This window comes from Heptranchias perlo, chromosome 33, assembly GCF_035084215.1.
Source record: "Heptranchias perlo isolate sHepPer1 chromosome 33, sHepPer1.hap1, whole genome shotgun sequence".
NCBI lineage: Eukaryota > Metazoa > Chordata > Chondrichthyes > Hexanchiformes > Hexanchidae > Heptranchias > Heptranchias perlo.
The window spans coordinates 11,864,883-11,888,615 of NC_090357.1; the positions used below are offsets into that span (position 1 = coordinate 11,864,883).

Genomic DNA, 23,733 nt, shown 5'->3' on the forward strand with positions numbered 1-23,733 from the left:
GCTTTATCCTTGTTCAGATTTCCTCACCTTTGAATCCATTTTTTATGATTAGATATTGCCACAATCTTCATCCCAGAACCAACAGCTGTCACTGAGCAACCTGAAACAGTTACAGAGGAGGATAGCACCCAAGATACTCCTAAAACTAATTGTGAGTGTTTTTTTTTATAAAAAAAAGAAAGTTATACTGTCCCCACCACTTACGCCATCCACGCTTTGCATCATATAACACCTATATCGGGCAAATGCGCTAATCATTTTGCATTACCATAGGAGTCAATTACAAAGGTGCTGCTTCTAATGTGGGGGAGTCCAAAACTAGGGGCCACAAATATAAGATAGTCACTAATAAAACCAATAAAGAATTCAGGAGAAACTTCTTTACTCAGAGAGTGCTGAGAATGTAGAACTCGCCACCACATGGAGTGGCTGAGGCGAACAGCATAGATGCATTAAGGGGAGCGTGTACATGAGGGAGAAAGGAATAGAAGGATACATTGATAGGATGGGATGAAGTAAGGTGGGAGGAGGCAGGTGTGGAGCAAAAACACCGGCATAGACCTTTTGGGCCGAACGGCCTGTATCTGTGCTGTGTAATTCTATGTATTAAGCGCGCTGACTGGTTTCGACAGTTAAATAAGTACCTACCCTGTACTTACCAATTTAAAAAGCTCTTCTGATTTCAGGCAAAGTCAGATCTTCAAGCAGTTTCAATGAGCTGTTTGCACCTCATTAAAGTGTGATTACCTTAGTAATGAGATTCTGGATGCGCCTACTAACAATTAGGAGAGGCAGTTGCTAAATGGAGATTGTCTTTTTAAAAAATATGTTGGTCACTTCGCTTTTTGGTTTTACCGTCCATCGCGTATAGCGGGCAAATCGCGTTACCACCAACGCGCCCGCTATAAGCGGTGGGGACTGTATATATAAATAAAGAGGGCATTAGTGTATGTATATGTTCTGGTGTGCAGGAGAGTTCAAGAATTCTGGCCTCAATTCACAATATCAAATTTGGTCCACTATAAAGATTGACCCTTGTCACACTAGGGCTGCTAATGGTAGTAATACTGCAGACTTGGACAAGCCAAATTTATTGATGGCAATTAGTTGATGACAGAGTGATACTCAGAGCTGCTAGAATATCAGCAAGAATGTAATCCAAAGAGGAGACATCCATGAATAAATTTGAAAAATATATATTTCTGCAAACTGCTTGTAAAAAGAAATGTAATGTATGCAATGTGTCTAACTTGTAGGTTTTTCCTACTAAATTTCTATTTCTATTTAAATTTTGTAGGAAAAATTTGTAATTTATTCATTTTCCTTCTGATTTAACAGATGATTTCCTCACATCAACAGAAGATTCTACACTGCTTACAAATGGTAATTAATTTTGATTAAATTAAAGCAGTTGGCAGTAATTATGTATAGAGCAATTTTTAAAGGATTCCCATACAAGAAGTATCGAAGAAAATGACTTTCCACACTGAAGGGAAAGTTAACCCATTTAGCCTGAGATCCAAACCAGAAGAAACAGCACTGCAAAATGTCACTTGTCAGAAACCATCTGTATCCAAAGCAAAATACTGCAAATGCTGAAAGTCTGAAATAAATATATCCAATAAGGTTTCTAAAATCACTAGAAATTCCTTTCAATTTTTGGTGATCATTTACTCTTTCTGAATTTGGTATAATTTATACCGATTGACTTATAGTCTAAAGTGAGTATTTAGCCCAAAACATCTAATGTAATTAAACAAAAAGATCTGTACCAAAAATGGAGTTCATTTTTTTAAAAAAACATTTTTATTACATTGGTTTAATCCCATAAGTTCTGTAAAATAATTTTACGGTCTAATATCATAAAATAGGATTTGAATTGCTCCTGGAAAAATGGTACTTTGTTAAACCCCATTACTATAAAGGGATTTTTTTAAAGTCAGTTCATCTTGCAGACATTTGACTGCCTCTTTTCACTTTATTGCAGCTATATGAAAAACTGTTAAATGATTATATACAATAATTGCATTTATATAGAGCATCATCATGTCAAAATGACTCAAACTACTGCACAAAACTAATTACTTTTTGTAAGTACAGTGTAGTACAGTGACTGTTGCTATATTGGCAAACAAGGCAGCTATTCTGCACCTGCAATGTCCCACAAACAGACAATGAGATGAACGTCAGTTAATCTGGGGTTCTTTGGCAGTTTAGATTAAGGGAGGAATATTGGCTGGTTGAAATCCCTAATTGAGGGAGGAATGTTGGCTGGTTGAAATCCCTGCTATTCTTCAAACAGTGCAATGGGATATTTAGCATCCATTTGAACTAACGGGCAAGATCGTCACTTAATATTTCATTTGAAGATTAGCACCTCTAACAATGAAGCATTCTCTTAGTCCTGCACTGTAGTGTTAGGCTAGATTATGAGCTCCAATCTATAACTCTCAGATCCAGTAGCAAGAGTACTACCAAGCCAAGCCAAGCCAATAAATATATAAGTTTATACTCAACAGAAAGTGAGACAAAATCCAGTCCAAACTCAACGTCCAGAGCAGAATTACTTGCAACAAAGACAGGGCAGAGCACTTTCCAGAGTAAAGTAGAGTCATCCACCTGTAAGTTAAAATATTTTATTTAGAAAAAAATGTAATTGTCTTATTGTTCTGACATCTCCTTAACCTGATTTTTTATCTTTCAGCAGATAACAGCAAACTCCACAATTTGACTGAAGATACCAGAGAGTCAGATGGTATGTAATTGTTCTATTCTTCATGTTAACCAAATGTGTTTTCTCAATATTTATAAATGCAAAGAATTTTGTGAAAAAGCAGCCGAATAGTAAAGGAAATTATAAGTAACATGTTGTATAACTTAACACATGGGTGACAGTGAACTTAATTGTTTCTTTAATATCTACTTATTCACTCTCCTCCACTTAAATGTGTACCTGTTAGATGTATTATTTATAGAAGCCATCATAATGCTCACCCATTTCTATTGAGCTCCATTTTACTGCGTGTACTCATCTGAAACCATTACCTTTTTTCAAGCACTGCCGGGCTGACAGACCAAAAATTGTTTTTATTTTGCCTAATTGTTTCCTTCTTATCTGGAGAAAGTGACCTCCACGTGTTGCACTCTCCCTTTTATTTTGAAAAGATAGATTTTGGTTATGCTGGACTCTTCTGTGGAATGCAGGAACCCAGTTTCTGTATCAGTGGAGATGCAGGGGACCAGCAAGCTCAAACTGATGACACATCCGTAGACCCACGTGTCCATGGGCTGACAATACTGTCAGTTTACCAAATGTGGGGGGGGCCTCTATATTATGAAGTGCAACCTGCACATCTCCCATCAACTGCACTCCTTTAATATAAAAGTGCCTCTCACTGAACTACCAGGGAAAACCATGCTCTAATACTCCCTATGGAAACAATAAGACATGCGCGTTCATATGAAAGTGATCCTGCCCAGGGCAAGTTGTATTTTTTTCCACCTTCTCAATAGTAGGTGTTACTCAGTAGTAGTGGGTGTGGAGATATACCATTAATGTATTTGCATTAATGTGGAACACACATGCACATCTCATGCTGGCTTTGCGAAGCAGCTACTATGACAGTAATTTGAACTGTAAATAGCCTGCACCAAATACCCTATTAGTTTTCCATTTCCCGCTCCCCCACAATATGGAACATGCCAATTTTAATTGAACCAGTAGAGGTGGCACTGGAAACTTCATTGTCACTGGACAGAAATCAGTACTGCAAGTGCTCTTTTTAGGACAGCACCACCAAAAATAATCTAACTGACAGAACATGTGTTGGACGACAACTGTATTCAGTTTGAGGCCTGTTCTGCTGAAGGTAAAAGCTATTATTTCAACAGGATACAAGACAATGGTTAGATCCAAACTGAATTGACTCATTCCCGTAAATAATTCCTGTTTTCAGTCAAAGCTACAAGCAGCTGTACAGAGAACTTTACCCCAATATCCTGCTATCAGCTGGTCCAAAACTACTGATCAATGTTTAATTAAATATTTGCTTCTATATCCTGTAGCAGTATTTTTTATGAACAAAAAAACCCTATAATTTGATTATATATCATTCATAGCAAATCCATGAAAAGATTCCCAAAATAGTTATTTTGATTATGTCTTCAAAACATCTCCCAGGATCATCTTTATCATCAAACTCATTAATCCCTTGACAGTTGATGAAATGTGATACAGAAATCAGAAGTGTCAAGTATACAGAGTTAAAATAGAGTAGATGAAAGTTTCACAATCGATGTTACTTTAGAGTTTTAAAAAAATTATCAAATCATAGAATCAAAAAGCAGTCGGGGCCATTTGGCCCATCGTGTCTGTGCCAGCTCTTTGACAGAGCTATCCAATTAGTCCCATTCCCCTGTTCTTTCCACATACCCCTGCAAATTTCTCCTTTTCAAGTATATATCCAATTCCTTTTTGAAAGTTACTATTGAAGCTGCTTCCCCCACCCTTTCAGGCAATGCATTTCAGATTGTAACAACTCGCTGCGTAAAAAAAATTCTCCTAATTTCCCGCCTGGATTTTTTGCCAATTATCTTAAATCTGTGTCCTTTGGTTACCAACCCTCCTGCCAGTAGGAACAACTTATCCCTAACTACTCTATCAAAACCCCTCATAATTTTGAACACCACTATTAAATTTCCCCTTAACCTTCTCTGCTCTAAGGAGAACAATCCCAGTGTGTCTCGTCTCTCCACATAACTGAAGTTCCTCATCCCTGGTACCATTCTGGTAAATCTCCTCTGCAGAATTGAACACAATATTCTAGCTGTGGCCTAACCAGTGATTTATAAGATTTGGTGTAACTTCCTTGCTTTTGTACTCCATGCCTTTATTTATAAAGCCAAGGACCCTGTATGCTTTTTTAACAGCCTAATCAACTTGTTCTGCAACCTCCAAAGATTTGTGTATGTGAACCCCCAACCAGGTCTATGTTCCTGAACCCTCTTTAAATTTGTACCATTTAATTTATATTGCCTCTCCTCATTTTTCCCTTTCAAAATCACTTCACACTTCACTGCATTAATTTTCATCTGCCCTGTGTCTGCCCATTTCACCAGTCTGTCTACGTCCTCCTGAAGACTCCTTCTCACTGTTTACTACATTTCCCAGCTTTGTGTCCTCTACAAACTTTGAAATTATGCCCTGTATACCCAAGTCCAGATCATTAATATATATCAAAAAGAGCCTGTGGTCCTAATAACGACCCCTAGAGGACATCACTGTATACTTCCCTCCAGTCTGATAAACAACCGTTCACCACTACTCTCTACTTTCTGTCTCTTAGCTAATTTTATATCCATGCTGTCACTGTCCCTTTAATCCCACAGGCTTCAGTTATTTTGTATTTTTTTCTCCCATTCCTCGGTCTGTCTTAATGTGCCACCCGTCATTCGCTGGGTGTGACAGGCAACCTGTTCCCAGGCTTCTGTATACGTTACTCTGTAACTGGCCACCAGGTAGTGCATGAGACAACCCTGGTGGTTCACCCTCTGATTTTTCTTCCTCTTCCTGTGGAACAGTGACGGTTCTCCACACTGCACCTCCTTCCTGACAGCAAGCCACTTACCATGTGAAAAATAACAGGGATGACTCAATGGCACTGCAAAATAGAACTCCAATGCAATTTGCTATCTCACCATTTTAACCTTATGATAATTTTAAGACAAACAGTTCTGTTAATCTGAAATTGTATCCTCACCTCTCATTAATGATGAAGGATATGTGGATTGAATTATACTTACAGTGGAAAGTTCACTTAAAGTGATACTGCTATCAGATGATCCTGACTGGTTTATAAACTAAACTGAAACAAGAAAATGAGGGCATCAATCAAATAGACATCAGACATCCCAACTTTCCAAATACTACTGCAGTGAATATACCAGAGGTGTCATTCCATCCCGTGTGTAAAACAACGCAAACAAGCACAAGCTTTGTTTGTGTAGAGTATTTTTCATTCAGGTTGGCTTGAATCTGAAACAAAAATGTTTTTACATATAAATGTTTTCTTTTTAAATTATAGTTGGCTTCAGTCAGGAACAAACTCTACTCTAGGATGTAGAACAAATAAAGACATCTGAAATGCTGTTTTATAGAATACCGCATATAATTGTATATAGTTATCATGTTTTTGTTCATGTCTGAATGCAGCCTTCATATCTAAGCTGGAGTTCTCCTGAGCCGGAGGAGGAAAAAAAATCACATATGAATTAAAAATAGCTATTTTTGCATTATCTGCAACACTCATGTCAAGCAATGCTCAAATTACAATGACCTAAATATAAATATAAAATAAGGAGTGAAATTACTCTTTTAATGTAGAACAGCAGAATTCCTGTTTCTCGCTATAATTAATGGTCCAAAAAAGAAATTGCACTTTTTAAGAACATACATTCGTGCGATTATGTTAGGGGGCTGTTATTTACTGAGAAAAACAGGGATTCTCCTATTCTCTGTTTAAAAAAGAATCCTCCTATTTTTCACTAAAACATCAATTTACCTCCTCGGTAAATATTTTTGATTGAAGTTAGAAAAAGGTTGTGCAGTTGTTCAGTTCTTATGTGATCGTCCAATTTTGTGCTTAGTTGTAGCTGTAATGCAGTATTGTATTTAGATCTTCAATGTACTTTCTCTTCTGACTATCAGGGTAATGAAATATTGATGAAGTGTTGCAGTTAGCAGTATTAGAGCTGTAGCTGAAACCAGAGGAAAAACAGTTTCATAGTATTAAACAATAATACTTTCATTTCTGCACAAACATCTCAAAGCACTTCCCAAAAAGCACTTCTCAAAACCTTTTGAAATGCATTGACTATTGTTATGTAGGCATACAAGACAGCCATTCTGCATAAGGATGATTCATGAATATTAATGAGATATTCTCATTAATATTCTTAAAGCAGAATACCGTGGATGCTGGAAGTCTGAAATAAAAAGTTCTTTTGCTGGAATTGATTGAGGGATGAATCGGGGTGTATGCTGAAAAAACTCTGCTCCACCTTGAATAAGCCAAGGAGATCTTTAACACTCACCTGAACTTCCAGAACAGGCAGATATCCCATCCAAAGTATGACAGCTCTAACAGCACAGCAGTCCCATAGTATTGCATTAAAGTAGCAGCATAAATTATAGCAAGAAATGCTTGTATTTATATTGCACCTTACGCATCCAATGGACATCCCAAAGCACTTCACAGCCAACAAATTACTTTTTGAAATGTAGTTGCTGTTGTTTTGTAGACAAATAGGCAGCCAGTTTGTGCATAGCAAGGTCCCACAAGCAAAATGAAATGAATGACGAGTTAATCTGTTTTTAGTGGTGTTGGCTGAGGGATGAATGTTGGCTAGGACAGCAGGAGAACTCCCTACTCTTCTTCGAAAAAGTGCAATAGGACCTCTTGAGTCCACCTGAATGGGCAGCTGGGACTTCAGTTTAACATCTCATCTGAAAGAGGGCACATTTGACAATACAGTACTCCCTATGCACAACACTGAAGTGTGAGCCAAGATTATGAGCTAAAACCTGGTATTGGGCATGAACCCACAACCTTTAATCCCAGAACAAAAGTGCTACCAACTGAGCCAAACTAACATTTATATAAGCTTGTTACAAGTAGAAATTATTAGTTTAAAAGCAACATTTGCCACCTCTTTTTGGATTGACTTTTAAAAATGACATTTTTTCCCACCAGCAGTAAGTGAGACAACATCTAGCCTTAACTCCACGCCCAGCACAGAGTTACCCATCACAGAGATTCAACAAAGTACCTTCCAGAATAATGCAGACTCATCCACCTGTGAGTTAGCTGTTTGTAAAACAAAAATCTTTTCTTTTGAAAAGTATAATTTTTAACAGCCATGATATTTTTTAAACTGGATTTTCTCATTTTTCAGCAAGTAACAGCAATCCCATCAATTCCACTGAAAACAACACTGAGACAAATGGTATGCAATTGTTACATTCTTTGTTATTAAAATATGTTTCCTCCATATTTATAAATATGAATGATAAGTAACATGCTCTGTAATTTTCAACACATAGGTGACCGTAAAATTAATTGTTTCTTTAACATCTACTTATACGCTCTAATCCATAGGAGTAACCAGTGGGGCAGGGGGATGAGAACGATGTGTCTCCCTCCTAAATATTTTTTGTATGGACTACATCCCCCTCTTCAAATCTTAATATTGTCCCTGATGTCCCTCCACTTCTGCTCTTCTCCATTTAAATGTGTATCTGTAACATATATTGGCCCTGAAATTCAACGGCGTTCTCCCAATTTTCCTCCATAACTTCAATGGAAAATCGGTAGAAACTCTGGAGAAATGGCATAGACGGATATTTTTACCCATTGACACCATTTCTCCGGGGCTTCCGCCAATTTTCCACCAGTGAAACCCTCTAAAATTCCAAACAATTATTTATAGAAGACAATGGGGTAGAAATTGGATAGCGCTGGTCTGCCAGCACGAACTGGACACAGGGAACAATCCCTGCACTTAAACAGGTAGGCCCAAAGCCTGATTGAAATTGGGCCTTGGCCTCATTTAAGTTAGACCGGCGAGCTGCAGATCCCTGCTGCGCAGGCCCATACAGCTCACCGGTGAAGCAAACATCAATTTCAGGCTGCTACAACTCAGTTAGAGGCCCTCAGTAGGTTCCGGCCGGGGCTGGGGGTGGGGGAGAGGGGCAGGAGGCCAGCAACGGTCTTTGGGACTGCTATGGAGCCTGGAAAAGGATTACTCCTTGCTCCACGATCAGCTAATAATTTTTCGTAGTAAGCCACATGTAGACCTGGTTACCAGCCCAATTTCAGGAAAATGTGCTAAAACAGTTGTTAGCCCCTTAATTAACATATGCAAGAGACTTAATGCCCATTTTAGGAAGCTACCAGAGAGGCCTGAAAAATACCCCAACCCAATATGGGGCCAGATGTATTTCAGGAGTCTTTAGGGTGTGGGGCATAACCCTGCAAAATTGTCCCTTTTTGTGCCCATTTTCCACCTGGAACAAGGTCCGATTTCTGGGCCAACATATCCCTCAACCATCCTGCTGTACTAGAATGTTGTTATATTCATATCCTCCATCACAAAGACCACCTACTTCCACCTCTGTAATATCGCCCACCTCTGCCATATGCCACTAAAACCCTCATCCATGCCTTTGTCACCTCCAGACTCAATAATCCAATGCTTTCCTGGCAGACCTCCCATTCTCCACCCTCTAAACTTCAGCTCATTCAAAACTCTGCTGCCTGTATCTTATCCCAGTCCCATTCACTCATCACCCCTGTCCTTGCTGACCTACATTGGCTACCAGTCCCCAACATCTCAAATTTAAAATTCTCATTTTCATGTTTAGATCCCATCATGCCCTTGCACCTCCCTATTTCTTTAACTTGTCACCCCTCCAAATTTCCATTCCTCTGACTGGACTTTTATGCATTCCTCCCTTCTTTCACCCCACCATTGTCAGCCACGTCTTCAGCCATCTAGGCCTTACGCTTTGGAATTCCTTCCCTAAATTTCTCCGCCTCTCTACCTCCCTCTCCTTTTTTTAAGAACTTGTTTAAAACTCACCTCTTTGACCAAGATTTTGGTCACCCCTCCTAAAACCTCCTTTGTCTCTGCATCCATGGGACTTGGTGTGGGATAAGATACAGGTAGCAGAGTTTTGAATGAACTGAAGTTTAGAGGGTGGAGAATGGGAGGTCGGCCAGAAAAGCATTGGATTAGTCGTCTGATTACACCTCTGTGAAATGCCTTGGGATGTTTTTCTATGTTAAAGGTGCTATATAAGTGCTGCTTGGTTGTTGTTGTTGTTTGTTGCTGTTTGTTTGTTGTTGTTGTGTTGCATCTACTGGTCTGAGATTGGGACCTTTTCTGCAATTATAGTACTATTTTCCTTTGGGTAGCTGACATTGTCTTTCAGAAATTAGGACCTGTGGTCTTTAGGAGTGTGTCAATATTTTCAAGGGGTTCCACACACAGAAAAGTTTGCAAAATCATTACATAACATACAGTAGGATGTACTTGCGTATATACTGCGTCTTCTAACTATCAGAGTAATCAAATATTTGAGAGTTACAGTTAACATTATCAACAGTTGTTAACAGTTTCAGAAAACTGTTCAACTTTAAATGCTGAATGTAGAATTTACTCATGGTTAACTATATCTGTAGCGATAAGTCACAGTTCCAATATTCTTGTAAAAACGTCATCACCTATCATAAAGTCAACCACTCATAACACGTTAAATAAAGTTTACTCCTCTATTTTGAAGCTTCTTAATTCAAAATATCTGGTATTTAAATTGAAATTGTGCAAAAAAAGCCTTGTGTGCTGTGTTATGAAATGCTTAAATCAGACTACCGGATAATTTAAATTTTTTCAAGCAAAAATGACTTCAAATTAATAGGAGTAGACTGTAACCACACACACACACACACACAATTAAAACTGTACATCTTATGAATAACAGATTCCATGGGGTGATGTAGTTTAACCTTGCTTTTCGGATCATGTTAAAAATTTCATGCTTTGTTCTCATGATTCAGCATAACCTGAACTCTGCTTAGATGGAACAATATCTTTATACTTACTCTAAGTATCTATTAATCAATAATTATTTTACTTTGTTGTGTGCAATAATGCAAAGTACAATTCTGCATTTATTTTTCTGAAGGGACCATATTTAATTCTACAACTGCCTGGAGAATAACAAACAGTTCATCACTGGAACTTGATAATACAACTTCCACAGCAAAGTGTGAAAACAATCAAATCAGTAAGTCAGTCTGCAAAATAATTATTGTGTTATTATCAAATCCACAGTCATAGGAGTGATGATAGACAAAAAGAAACTGGGAGAAAGATTATATTTAAGAAAGGACTATTAATTGTAATGAGTGATACCTGGAGCAACTCAGTCTCTGTCAACAGAGTGTAATTCCTTTTCAGAGAATTTACAGTTTCAATATCGCCCTCAAGTGACACTGGGAGTGAAATTGGCTTTGGTCGGTAGCTCAAAACGGGCACTAGTGAATCGGCCGTCTGTTTCACACCCAACTTAATTTTCTTTTCTGTTGACTTCAATGAAATTGGGCAGGGTATAAACAAGTTGTTGATTTGCTAACACCCAGACCAATTTCATCCCCTTTCAGTCTTGACTACCCTGAGTGGGTGAGTTTCAGCACTGCTCACGAAGGCTGCCAGGCAAAGCCTTGACAAGATTCACAAAATCACTGGATAAATGTGAACAGGGAAAGCCATTTGGCCCATCCTAACTTACCCGTCAGAACAAATCTAAGGTTCCCTCCTCTTCCCATGACAGAATTCAACTGTTTCTTAAGCTGCTCTTCTATTGGGTTTAGTGGAGTGCGAGGAATGCCAGTCCCAACACATGTGGTTGATGTAACTAGTGGCAACCCATTTCCAACCATCGGCAGTAGTGAATCTATCCCACTAAACCCAATATAAAAGCAGCTTTATTTTTTGCCTCTCCTACCTTGTCTGGAATTACATTCCATACGTTGATTGCACTTTACGTGAACAAGAATTTCTTGCCTTTCACAATGGAGAACGCCCTAAAATAAACTAAAAAGGTGGGCATGATGTGGAGATGCCGGTGATGGACTGGGGTTGACAATTGTAAACAATTTTACAACACCAAGTTATAGTCCAACGATTTTTATTTGAAATCTACAAGCTTTCGGAGGCTTCCTCCTTCCTCAGGTAAATTTATTTCTCATTTACCTGAGGAAGGAGGAAGCCTCCGAAAGCTTGTAGATTTCAAATAAAAATCGTTGGACTATAACTTGGTGTTGTAAAATTGTTTAAAAAGGTGGGAGGAGGGGTCAGGTGAGGGGAAATTTAGAAATCTAATGAGAAAAGTCAAGGCAACAAAGCAGTGTGGTGATTTGGGTAAAGATAAGCAGTGTGGCAGGAAGGGACAGACAGTTTACCAATAATAGTGCATCAGCAAATAAGGTCAAAGCAGGAAAAAATGGTAAAAAGTTAAAATTAAAGGCTCTTTATCTGAATGCAAAGAGCATTCGTAACAAGATTGATGAATTAGTTGCACAAATAGAGATAAATAGGTTTGATCTAATAGCCATTACAGAGACATGGTTGCAAAGTGACCAAGGTTGGGAACTAAATATTCCAGGGTACATGATGTTTAGAAAAGACAGGCAGAATGGAAAAGGAGGGGGTGTAGCCCGAATAATAAAGGATGACATAAGGACAGTGGTGAGAATGGATCTTGGCTCGGAAGATCAGGAAGTAGAATCTATATGGGTGGAAATAAGAAATAACAAGGGGCAGAAAACTCTGGTGGGAGTAGGTTATCGGCCCCCTAATAGTAGCTATACCGTCGAAGAGCATATTATTCATGAAATAATAAGAGCTTGTAACAAATGTAATGCAGTAATGGTGGGGGACTTTAATCTTCATATAGACTGGGCAAATCAAATTGGCAAAGGTAATCTGGAGGACGAGTTCATGGAATACATTCGAGATGGTTTTCTAGAATAATACGTCATGGAACCAACCAGGGAACAGGTGATTTTAGATCTTGTATTGTGTAATGAGATAGGGTTAATTAGTAATCTCGCAGTAAAGCATCCTCTAGAGAAGAGTGATCATAATATGATTGACTTTCATAATGAGTTTGAGAGTGACATACTTACGTCAGAAACTAGAGTCTGAAACTAGAGTCTTCAACTTAAATAAAGCCAAATTACATAGGTATGAGGGGCGAGTTGGCTAAGGTAGATTGGGAAATTAGATTAAAGGATATGATGGTTGATAAACAATGGCAAACATTTAAAGAAATATTTCAATATTCTCAACAAATACACATTCCATTGAGAAGTAAAAACTCCACAGTAAAAGTGATCTATCCGTGGCTAACTAAAGAAGTTAAGGATAGTATTAGATAAAAAGAAGAGGCCAATAATGTTGCCAAGAAGAGTAGTAAGCCTGAGGATTGGGAGAGTTTTAGAAACCAGCAAAGGATGACCAAAAAATTGATTAAAAGGGAGAAAGTAGAATATGAAAGTAAACTAGCAAGAAATATAAAAACAGATTATAAGAGCTTCTACAAGTATATAAAAAGCAAGAGAGTAGCAAAAGTAAACATTGGTCCCTTAGAGGCTGAGACAGGAGAAATTATAATGGCAAATCAAGAAATGGCAGATGCATTAAACAAATATTTTGTACCTGTCTTCACAGTAGAAGACACAAAAAGCATACCAGAAATAGTGGGGAACCAAGGGGCTAATTAGAGTGAGGAACTTAAAGTAATTAATATCAATAGAGAAAAAGTACTTGAGAAACTAATGGGACGAAAAGCCGATAAATCCCCTGGACCTGATGGCCTGTATCCGAGGGATCTAAAAGAGGTGGCTGCAGGAAGAGTGGATGCATTGGTTATGATCTTCCAAAATTCCCTAGATTCTAGAACGGCCCCAGCAGATTGGAAGGTAGCAAATGTAACCCCACTATTCAAGAAAGGAGGGAGAGAGAAAAAGAACTGAATATTGGCTGTGTGGTATAACGGCTGTCAAAAGCGATTCTGCCTGTTTTGCGTCCCCGGCTAAGTCCAATTTCACCTCCCAACTGTCTTTCCCTCCAAGGTGAAGGAGATCAGTAGTCATAACGAGGTGATAAAAGAATTAAAACTGATCTTACAGAATAGGGATAACCATACAAAACATGAAACAAAAATAGAAAATGCTGGAAATACACAGCAGGCCTGTCATCACTGGTAAGGAGAAAAACACAGGTTAACGTTTCAGGTATAACCCTTCATCAGAACTGAAAAGTGAAAGATAAGCAATTTCCTAGTAGAGTTAGAAAAAAAAAGGGTGAATGCTGATGGACCAGCTGTGTATTTCTGCATTTTCTTCAACACTTGCAGATTTTTTTACATCTGTATTATATAAAAATATGTTTACAACTATTTGGCAAATTAATCAACCAAGGTTCTAAATAAAAACAAGTGCAAATAAAATGTTAAGACGATATATTTCAAAATATATTAATCAAGCTCACAAATCTGTTTCTTGGAAAATGTGCAGCGATCTGAATATTAGAAAATCATTTCATACAGACCCAGAAGTGGTGGCTGAATGCAAATACAATGTTTTTATGCAGATGGAGAGATAAAAGAATTCTGTGTTGAATTATTTACTGTAACTGTCAATAATATAAAGACCAGGCAAAAAAGGATTTCTCTGTCTGATTTACTTCTAGGCAGTCATTATTAATCCTGCTTGTATCCTTTACAGTAGAAAATAAAGGAAAGCATGAGAAACAACAAATGAAGCAGAGTGGTGCCCTATTACTGATACTTGTAGCTTTCCTGATCTGTGCTTTACTCATTGTGTTCCAATTATTCGTGCTAAAACTAAGGAAGGAGCATTTAAAGTGGAGAAAACGTAAGTCTATTTTTTATTACAATTTTTAACTTTTTTTCAAAAAAGTTTGTGCTGTCCCCCACCCTCACTGATAAGTACTAACTTCTTTGCTGAAATACAGTTCCACTTGCAGTTGCCCTCCGATATGTCACCTAGGTGGCCATTATATACGTGTGAGCCTTGATGGTGAGGGTTGGCAGCCTATTCAACTGTGGAGAACGTCACAGCCAAGCTCAATACCATCAATACGAGTAGATTCGCAGATCCTGCACTGCCAATGGGGAGCCTCGCTCAAAGGGTCTGAGATTCGGTACGAGCGTAGCTTTATCTCCCACCTCGGCATTTTTCAAATGAGGCTCCCCCCTGAGAGCACAGGATCGATCAATTTACTCCATAGGGACTAATGCAGGGTAGAACTAAAACAACCCTGAAGACTTTGTCACTGCACTTATATATACATTGTATTTACAATTTACTTTCACTTATTCCAGAAAAAGATGACTCTGATTTAACGGTGGAAAGTAACAGATCAAACAAGTCAAGTAATGAAGAAAATGTTCGACCAGAAAGCAATAATCGAGGTAAGCTTGGAAAGATTATCTCCTCTGGACTTTGGTAGCATTTCAAATATAACGACATTAGAGCTTAGTCCATGAATGCTTTCAATTGACTGTCCTGCTCCATTTGATCAATTCTACTTTACTTTAGTGTCTTAGTCTTTGAAAATCTTCACAAAAATAGTATTAAAAAAGAAATGAGATACATATATTAAGTTTGAAAATATTCACACTTAGTTCTTTTTAAATTGAGGAATCAGGAGAAGAACTAAGGCCTATAGTATGAGTCATCACCAAGGCTGAAGGGAGTTATAAAGCGAAGACAAAGCAAAGAAAGGAGTCGTGACTTGGTGATGACAAGCTTGGGTTTCAAAAGCCTATAGATTATTGAAGGAAAGAATGGGCCTGAATTTGCTGAAAACTTAATAGTAATGATGTATTAATGGCGTGCACCATAGTTAATACGTCGAAGTTCCAGGAAATAATGGAGTAAGCGACTTACGCCATGAGTTGCGTTGCCTCATAGTTTGCTGGCACATTTGCGGCGACGATAAAAGGCCTTGCTCGCCACTCAGTCCTCCATTGTAGTCAATGGTGATCGTCAATTTGCTGGATTTAAACCATTATTCGCACCGTAGTCAGTTCGACTGAAAAATAATGGCGTGGGAGACCTGCTAATAACATGATTTATGGCCAACACATGACTCTCAGCCTGGGAGGCCAACAAAAGGACCATTAAAGCTGTGAAGCTTCACCCCAGAAGTCTGGAAATTGTTCTAAGAGTTTTTTTCCTAATCTCCCATTTTTGACAGTTTATTTTTTTCAAGCTTTGCCATCCAGACTGCTGTTCGTGTCTGAAAGCAATTACTTTCAGTGTCCCCACCTATTTCTACATGTAAGGAAGGTGAAAGCATTGTAATAGCCTATCCACTTAGCATTCCCCAGTTCCTGATCATCATGGACAAGGTGGAGGAGGAGCAGAGGGAGCAGGTGCGTTGCTTGAAGCCCAATGGCCAGAGACTGAACCAATCATGCTGCTACCCCCCACAGAGAGTGTGCAGGGAACAGTTGTCATTTGAGGCACTGTCGGAGGAGCTCTGCGTGCCCAGACTGTGCTTCAGCAAGGAAGTGATTGGCCACCTATGTGAGATACTCCATGAAGACCCAAATCCACAGTACAGCTCCCGCAGGGCCTTGTCTGTAGCAATGAAGGTGACGATACCGGTTCCTTCCAGTCAGGCACTAGAGACCTCTGTAACATCAGCCAAGTTGCTGTGAGGACCTGCATTCAACTTCATTAAATATGACATGTTTCCTGCACAGCAATGAGTCAGATCCATCAACTTCCATAGGATTGCTGGCTTCCTCAGGGTGCAGGGGGCTATCGATGGGACCCACGTACCACTAAAGACTCCACTTGAGGAACCTGTCACTTTTATCAACAGGAAGGGTTATGACTCATTAAATGTGCTATTTGTCTGCAATGCCCAACTGAAGATTCTACGTGTAAACTCAGAGCATCGGGGAAGTGCAGACACTAGAAATTACTTTTTACAGCCTTTTAGATCATTTTTTTTTAACTGTAATTACCATCTTAAAGTTGAGTTAGGTTGATTTCAGAAGTTGAAGCACAATTACCTCCCAGTGCCACACCTCAATCTGACTTATGACATCTGTTCCCAGCTACTTAGAGTGCCATGTGGTTGGTCTGCGGGGTAAGTCATTGGCTGTGTCGTCCGCGAGTTGCCTGATTCGCCATTGTCATTGCCACGTCGTAGATGGATCTACGTTCTAGCAAATTACGGCGTAAATATCGATGAACAGGAAGATGAAAAGTCCAAATAACGTCATGCGCTGCCAAACAAGCCATTCCAGCAAATTCAGGCCCATTGAGAGGGAAGAAGTTCTATAGTTTTGAGCTCCTGGAGAAAATTAGGTCAAGTAGGAGGCTGCAAAGAGTTTTGATTTCTGAACAATGAGCATGTAGAGGGGAGGAACAGCGTGTAGGATTGCAAATTTAGACCTTGGAAGGAACAAGAAATGAAAATTCAGAGAAGCACTGACCTAATTGACTTTATTGTCTATTGTAATATTGATACAATAGACAATAAAGGAAGATAGAAAAAAAAGGGAAGGAAAGCATTGAAGGCTATTTATAAGAGATTGCCTCTCGTAAGACCAGCTTTTCATTTTCAATTGGTTTTGAAGAGACCTGGTACAGTGCATGTCTGTTAGCATGTATGACACTAAGATTACAACATTCCCTTGTACTTGAGAAAAATCCTTTCCATAGGCCTTAAACTCTGAAAGAAAACTAAATCGGTTTTAATTTTGTGAAATAAGATTAAAATAAATCAGTTTTAAAAATTGTTAGGCAATGAAAGTCGTAAATTATATTGGTACTTTGGTATTCACAGTACTTTCATCGAACAACAGACAATTTCAAAAGTACTACTTTTCATCTCTACAAATTATTTTTACAAGAGTGATCATAACTCTGGTATACCTTTTATAGTGTAATTGAATTGGTTACTATAGTCAGTGTCCTGGACAAAAACAATTATTCCTTTGTTCATACTCCAGTACTTATCTATATCACCAGCTCAGCTCTTTTCAACTTGCAGAAATTGTCCTTGCTATTTTTCTAAGTACAATTTCCTGTTTCAGCACCTTTTTCTGAAAGTTCTTTAAATGTTAGGACTTCAGGTCGCCTGTTCTCACAACAATGCACCTCACTTTGAATTATCTAAACTATTGATTAGCATCCTATTTCCCTATTCTGCACAAAAGCCCAACAGTGTTTCATTAAAGTTTCATTGAAGCTTAATGGCAGGTTTGTGAAAAATACTGGTACTGCAGTTATAAACTTGGCATGTTTCTGGAGAGAGCATCTTGAACTGCTGTATAACACTGAGGTGATTACAGACCCACCAATGGGACCAATTTGAGGTGATAAATTAGAAGTATCATAAGAACAGTAACACAACACAGGCATGTAGGCCTAAATGAGGCTTTTGCCAGTTTACTGGTGCTAATGTTCTTTATAAGCCTAGTGATAACACTGCACTAACATTACTAAATAATCGCAATTGTATAATTGTAAATGCTTCATAAGTGATGAGTGCTGGAATTGTCATTATTGTTAAATCTGAATTATGTTTGAAGTAATAACTATTTCTTTGTTTATACTCCTTTACAGAACACAATTTTGGCATGCATTGCGCAATTCAAATAAATTCAGAGGAACAAATGAAGCAATATTCTAACTATATCTCTGAAGATGACATGAATACATTGGAAAAGGAGAGCACGGTATAAGTTGTTTTGTTATAATGCAAAACTTGTGTCTATTTTGTAATATTAGCATTTTTGCAAATAGTTGTCTTCTTTGCACTTATTTCAACATATATTTTGGGAAAAATTGTAAATTATAAAAAAATACTGCAACAGCTGACTGAATGTGAATCAGAAATGCATCTTCTTTAAAATTTTGTTTACAAACTGTGAAATGTATATGTTTAAATATTTTTGTTGTACATAAGAGTTGCAACTATAATTATTGCTATTTGCACATTAAATACAAGAACAAGTTTTTTCTTCTTTAGAATACATTTATTTTGAATGAATTTTTGTCCTCATTTAAGTGATTGATGTCAGCGCTGGGGAATGTAAGACTTTTCCACTTTTATGACACTTTGGGGTAACTTTTTGGACTCAGGAGTGGAGTCTTGCTTGATGGGAGTATGGATTGGAGAGTTGGACATGAACATCACCACACCCAATTCTTGGTGGCACCCTTCCCGCCCTAGTTAATGCTGGCACTCTCCCTCCCCATTACATCTCAGTTAATGCCAGCACTCTCCTTCTTCCTCTCCCACCCCCAAAGTGCCGCTCACAGCTTTTCCGGCATTCCACCCCCCCATAGCACCACTGCCAGCTTCTGCCTCCTTCCCTCGCCATTGCTGTGCAGTTCCGTCCCTTTCCCTCTACTCTTCAATGCCATCCATTTTCTCTCCCTTTTCGATCATTCTGCCCTTACTGCTTGCACTAATGGATGGTGATACTGCTGCTGGAAGCTACCGCTGCCTCTGCAATGGTGACTCCTGTTCTTGCAAGAGTTCCATTAGTGGCAGCCGTGGGGGTCAGGACTGAGGCAAGGGGAGTCATACAATTGGCAGCAGCAGCACTCAGGAGTGGTGCTAGGGGAAAAGAATATCCCTCCACTTTCAGAGACTGCAAAGTGAATACATGCTTCTTCCGTAAAATTAAAAGTAGGTATACATCATGGCCTAGAAATTAGGGCATGCCCATTTTTGAATGGGTGGAGGCGCAGGTAACAATCCTTGCCCCTCAATGGTGAGGCCTCATTTCCATCGAGCCGGCATCCTGCAGAGTGCAGCAGGCAGCTCGCCAGTAAAACAGGATTGAAGATCGGGCCGCTGCTGGCATTGCAACAGCACTCAGAAGGGCGACCAGGAAGGGGGAAGATCGGGTTAGCGACTGCCAGGGGGGTAATAGCGGCGATCGGGCAGTAGCGGCGGCAATGGGGGGGTGCAGGGGCATGGTGTCCGGCAGTGGCCTGCGTTCTTTGAATGTGAGATCAGGAGGAACACTCATGCTCCTGTCAAAACTTTTGTTAGCCGTGGTTCAGTGGTAGCATTCTCACCTCAGTCAGAAGGTTGTGGGTTCAAGTCCCAATCCAGACACTTGAGCATAAAATCTAGTCTAACACTCCAGTGCAGTACTGAAGGAGCGCTGCACTGTCGGAGGTGCTGTCTCTCGGATGATATGTTAAACCGAGGCCCCGTTTGACCTCTCAGGTGGACCTAAAAGATCCCACGGCACTATTTTGATGACGAGCAGGGGCATTCTCCTGGTCAATATTTATCCCTCGACCAACACCACTAAAACGGATTATCTGGTTATCTGGTCTGTTTCCCTTCTCGTGTTTGATCAAGTATCTACTGAAACTCGCTTTCACAGCCACAACTCTTTCCTCAGCAACTGTCTGCGGCTCCAACTTATTCCACGTGGATACCAACTTATATTCCACCCTTCATGTTTTCGGATCCACCCATGATCACGATATCTTCATGATATTCAGCGTTCCTCGAACCACTACTCTCGCCACTTCTTGAGATCCATGCTTAATGCCATGCGCCGCCATATGCACACTCTCGACCTCTCTCTGCGGCAGCACCTACTCGCTCTATTTCAGAGCTGTCCTGGCATGCAGTTTCATTTCATCCTTCGCCTCATCCAGCGCTTTAACAAAAAACGTTTTTTCTTCCTTTCAGGTGTCAAGAACCGCAAGCTTCAATAACTCTTAGGTACCAACGCCCCTCCTGATCCTTCTTCCCCTTCACTTTCCTCTGACCCTATCCCTCCTTCCAATCTCTCCCGTTGTCACATTTTCACTATCTCCTCTGACCTTCCCCTCTCTGACTCCAAACATTCAGTCCTCAACAACGACCTCAGCTTCATCCCCTTACACTCTCACGTCAGTGAATTTCGTGCTCAACACGATGCTGAGTAGTTCTTCCATTGCCTTCGCCTCCGCGCCCACTTCTTAGGCCAGGAATCATCCCCCTGTCATCAGAATTCTCGTTCCACTTGGACCCTTCCCTCTGGCCTCATACCCTCTCTTGATCTTTTCATTGGGATCTGCCAATGTGACATCGGCCGCCTCAATTTATCTACTCCCCTCACTCACTCTAACCTACAGCACTCCGTTCTCTCAGGTCCAACCATGACTGTCATTGAACCTGCTGACAAGGGCGGCCCTGTTGTTGTTTGGTGAACAGGCGAAGGCTGAACACCAACTCTCCGGCAGCTCCTCCTACTTCCCCCTGAACCATGACCCCACCGCCGAACATCAAGCCATCGCTTCCCAGACCGTCACTGACCTTATCTCCTCTGGAGATCTTCCCTCCACAGCCTCCAACCTCATAGACCCCGAACCCCGCTTTTACCTCCTTCCTAAGATCAACAAACAGGACTGCCCTGGTAGACCCATCGTTTCAGCCTGTTCTTGCTCCACGGAACCTATTTCTTCCTATCTCAGCTCTATTTTTTCCTCCCCCGTCCAGTCTCTTTCAACCTACATCCGCAACTCTTCCAACGCCCTCTGCCACTTTAACAGTTTCCAGTTTCCTGGCCCTAACCGTCTCCTTTTCACCACAGATGTCCAGACCTTCTACACCTCCATCCCCCACCAGGAGAGCCTGCAGGCCATCCGCTTCTTCCTTGAACGGAGGTCCAACCAGTTCCCATCCATCACCACCCTCCTCCGCCTGGCTGAACTTGTTACATTGAACAACTTCTCCTTTGACCACTCACTTCCTCCAAATAAAAGGTGTCACTACGGGAACCTGTGTGGGTCCTAGCTCTGCTTTCCTTTTTGTGGGATATGAGGAACAATCTTTGTTCCAATTCTACTCAGGTCCCCTCCCTCACCCCTTTTTCTGGTACAATGATGACTGTGTTGGTGCCGCTTCCTGCCCCCCCCACCCCCCCGCCACACTGGAAAATGTCATCAACTTGGCTTCCAATTTCTACCCCTCCCTCACCTTCACATGGTCCATCTCTGACTCTTCCCTTCCTCGACTTCTCTATCTCTATTTCTGGGGATAGGCAGTCAACCAATATCTGCTTTATGCCCAACGACGCCGACAGCTACCTTGATTACACTTCCTCCCACCCCATTTCCTGTAAGGAATCTATTCTATACTCCCAGGACAGGAGGCAGCTGTATCATTGAGACAGGCTGCATCTGATCTGGGCTGGGACCAAGGTCCTAGCGGAAAGGATAAATAGGGTAGTAAAAAGGACTTTAAACTAATAAATGGGGCGGGGGTGGGGGGAAGAGAGCTGTCAGAAACAATAGTAAAAATGATTGTTTGAAGATTTTTTAAAAAGGGATAAGAGCAGAGTTCAGGTCACAAACAGTAATATCGATACTCCAGGTGAAGGGAATACCAAAATAACTGAAGTAGTTACAGCAGGAGTGACAAATAAGAAACGAGTTAAGTTAAATGGTGTGAGAAAGACCGCATCAGGGCAGAAGGACAGGATAGGGTCTCTTGTCCAAATAAGAGTTTCATATACTCGCGCAGGGAGTATAAGAAATAAATTGAGTGAATTGGAGGCTCAAATACAGCTTAGAGGGAATGACATGGTGGCCATTACTGAGACATGGCTGCAAGCTGGTCATGATTGGGAGTTAAATATTCCAGGTTATAAGGTATTTAGAAAGCATTGGGAAACTGGAAGAGGAGGAGTGGTAGCCTTATTGATTAAAGATACCATCACAACATTAGTAAGAGAGGATATAGGTAAGGGAAAGCAATCAGTGGAGATTCTACGGTTAGAATTGAGGAATAAGAGAGGACTTAAAACTGTAATGGGAGTTGTCAACAGGCCTCCTGATAGCAGCAATGAAGTGGCACAATGTATTAATTCAGAAATTAGAGAGGCTTGCAGCAAAGGCAGAGTTGTTCCATTTCCATTTAGATTGGGAAGAGCAGAGTAGCTCAAGTCAGAAAGGTAGTGAATTTCTTGAGTGCATTCAAGATAGTTTTCTTGAGCAATATATTCTAGAACCATCAAGAGGGCAGGCTCGACTAGATTTAGTAATGAGTAATGAGCCAGACTTAGATAAATGTTCCCTTACTGTTAGATTATTAACTAACAGTGATCACAAAATGATCAAATTCAATGTTAGGCTCGAAAAGGAGAAACTTAACACAGTTACTAAGATTCTAGATTTTGGTGAGGCTAACTTTAACGGGATGAGACAGAGATTGACGACAGCAAACTGGTCAAAACTGTTATCGGGTAATACTACAGATGAACAGTAGGAGGTGTTCAAAAAAGAATGAGCTTAACACAGGACCAGTATATTCCCCAAAGGGGCAAGAGCTCCACTTACCAAATAAAACAGCCATGGTTGACAAAAGAGATGACAGAAAACATAAAACTAAAGGAAAGAGCATACAAAAATGCAAAGAATAGTGCAGATCCAGGGGACCCTGGGAGAGATATAAATAACAGCAAAGGAAGACAAAAAACATAGTAAGAGCTGAAAAAAGGGAATAGGAAAAGAAACTTGTGAGGGATATCAAGATACCAAGATATCAAAAGGGTGGTCAAGAGTAAAGTGGGCCCTTTACAAACAGACGTGGGTAATATTGCAAATGAAAATAAGGAAATGGCATACTTGTTGAATAATTACTTTGTGTCGGTCTTCACAATGGAGGAAGAGGATAATATATCTGACATTCCAGGTACACTGATACTGAATCAAGGTCTGGAACTCATTAAAGTTAACGTAAGCAAGAAAACAGTAAAAAATAATGGCACTAAAGACAAATTCCCAAGATCTGTTGGTTTCCACCCCAGGGTTTTAAAGGAAGTAGGTGAGGTAATTGCAGATGCTTTAGCCATAATCTTCCAAAGCTCTCTTGATTCAGGAATTGTCCCTTTAGATTGGAAAATTGCAAATGTAGTTCCATTATTTAAGAAAGGTGAGAGAGAAAAACCAGGAAATTGTAGACCTGTTAGTCTAACATCTGTTGTGGTCATGTCTAATGAATCTAATTGAAATTTTTTGAGGAAGTAACTATAGTGGACAGGGGAATATCTATGGATGTAGTTTATATGGACTTCCAGAAGACATTCGATTAGGTTCCACATAA

The 23,733-nt window shown here is 39.9% G+C and overlaps 1 protein-coding gene across 10 annotated transcripts in view; it reads left to right on the forward strand.

Moving 5' to 3' along the window:
- LOC137301304 (cytotoxic and regulatory T-cell molecule-like) overlaps nucleotides 1-23,733 on the forward strand; it is a 48,835-nt gene that overhangs the window by 21,300 nt on the left and 3,802 nt on the right. For 2 of the 10 annotated variants that reach the window (XM_067970761.1, XM_067970760.1), the window contains exons 8-16: nucleotides 53-151; nucleotides 1,339-1,383; nucleotides 2,705-2,755; nucleotides 7,752-7,856; nucleotides 7,954-8,004; nucleotides 10,745-10,846; nucleotides 14,352-14,501; nucleotides 14,972-15,061; nucleotides 18,237-18,349. In XM_067970761.1, the coding sequence (XP_067826862.1) occupies nucleotides 53-151; nucleotides 1,339-1,383; nucleotides 2,705-2,755; nucleotides 7,752-7,856; nucleotides 7,954-8,004; nucleotides 10,745-10,846; nucleotides 14,352-14,501; nucleotides 14,972-15,061; nucleotides 18,237-18,349 (806 nt within the window). Of the gene's footprint in view, nucleotides 1-52; nucleotides 152-1,338; nucleotides 1,384-2,519; nucleotides 2,622-2,704; nucleotides 2,756-7,751; nucleotides 7,857-7,953; nucleotides 8,005-10,744; nucleotides 10,847-14,351; nucleotides 14,502-14,971; nucleotides 15,062-18,236; nucleotides 18,619-23,733 lie in introns of those variants that run through there. The other 8 variants (XM_067970769.1, XM_067970764.1, XM_067970763.1 and 5 more) reach the window with 8 other exon arrangements.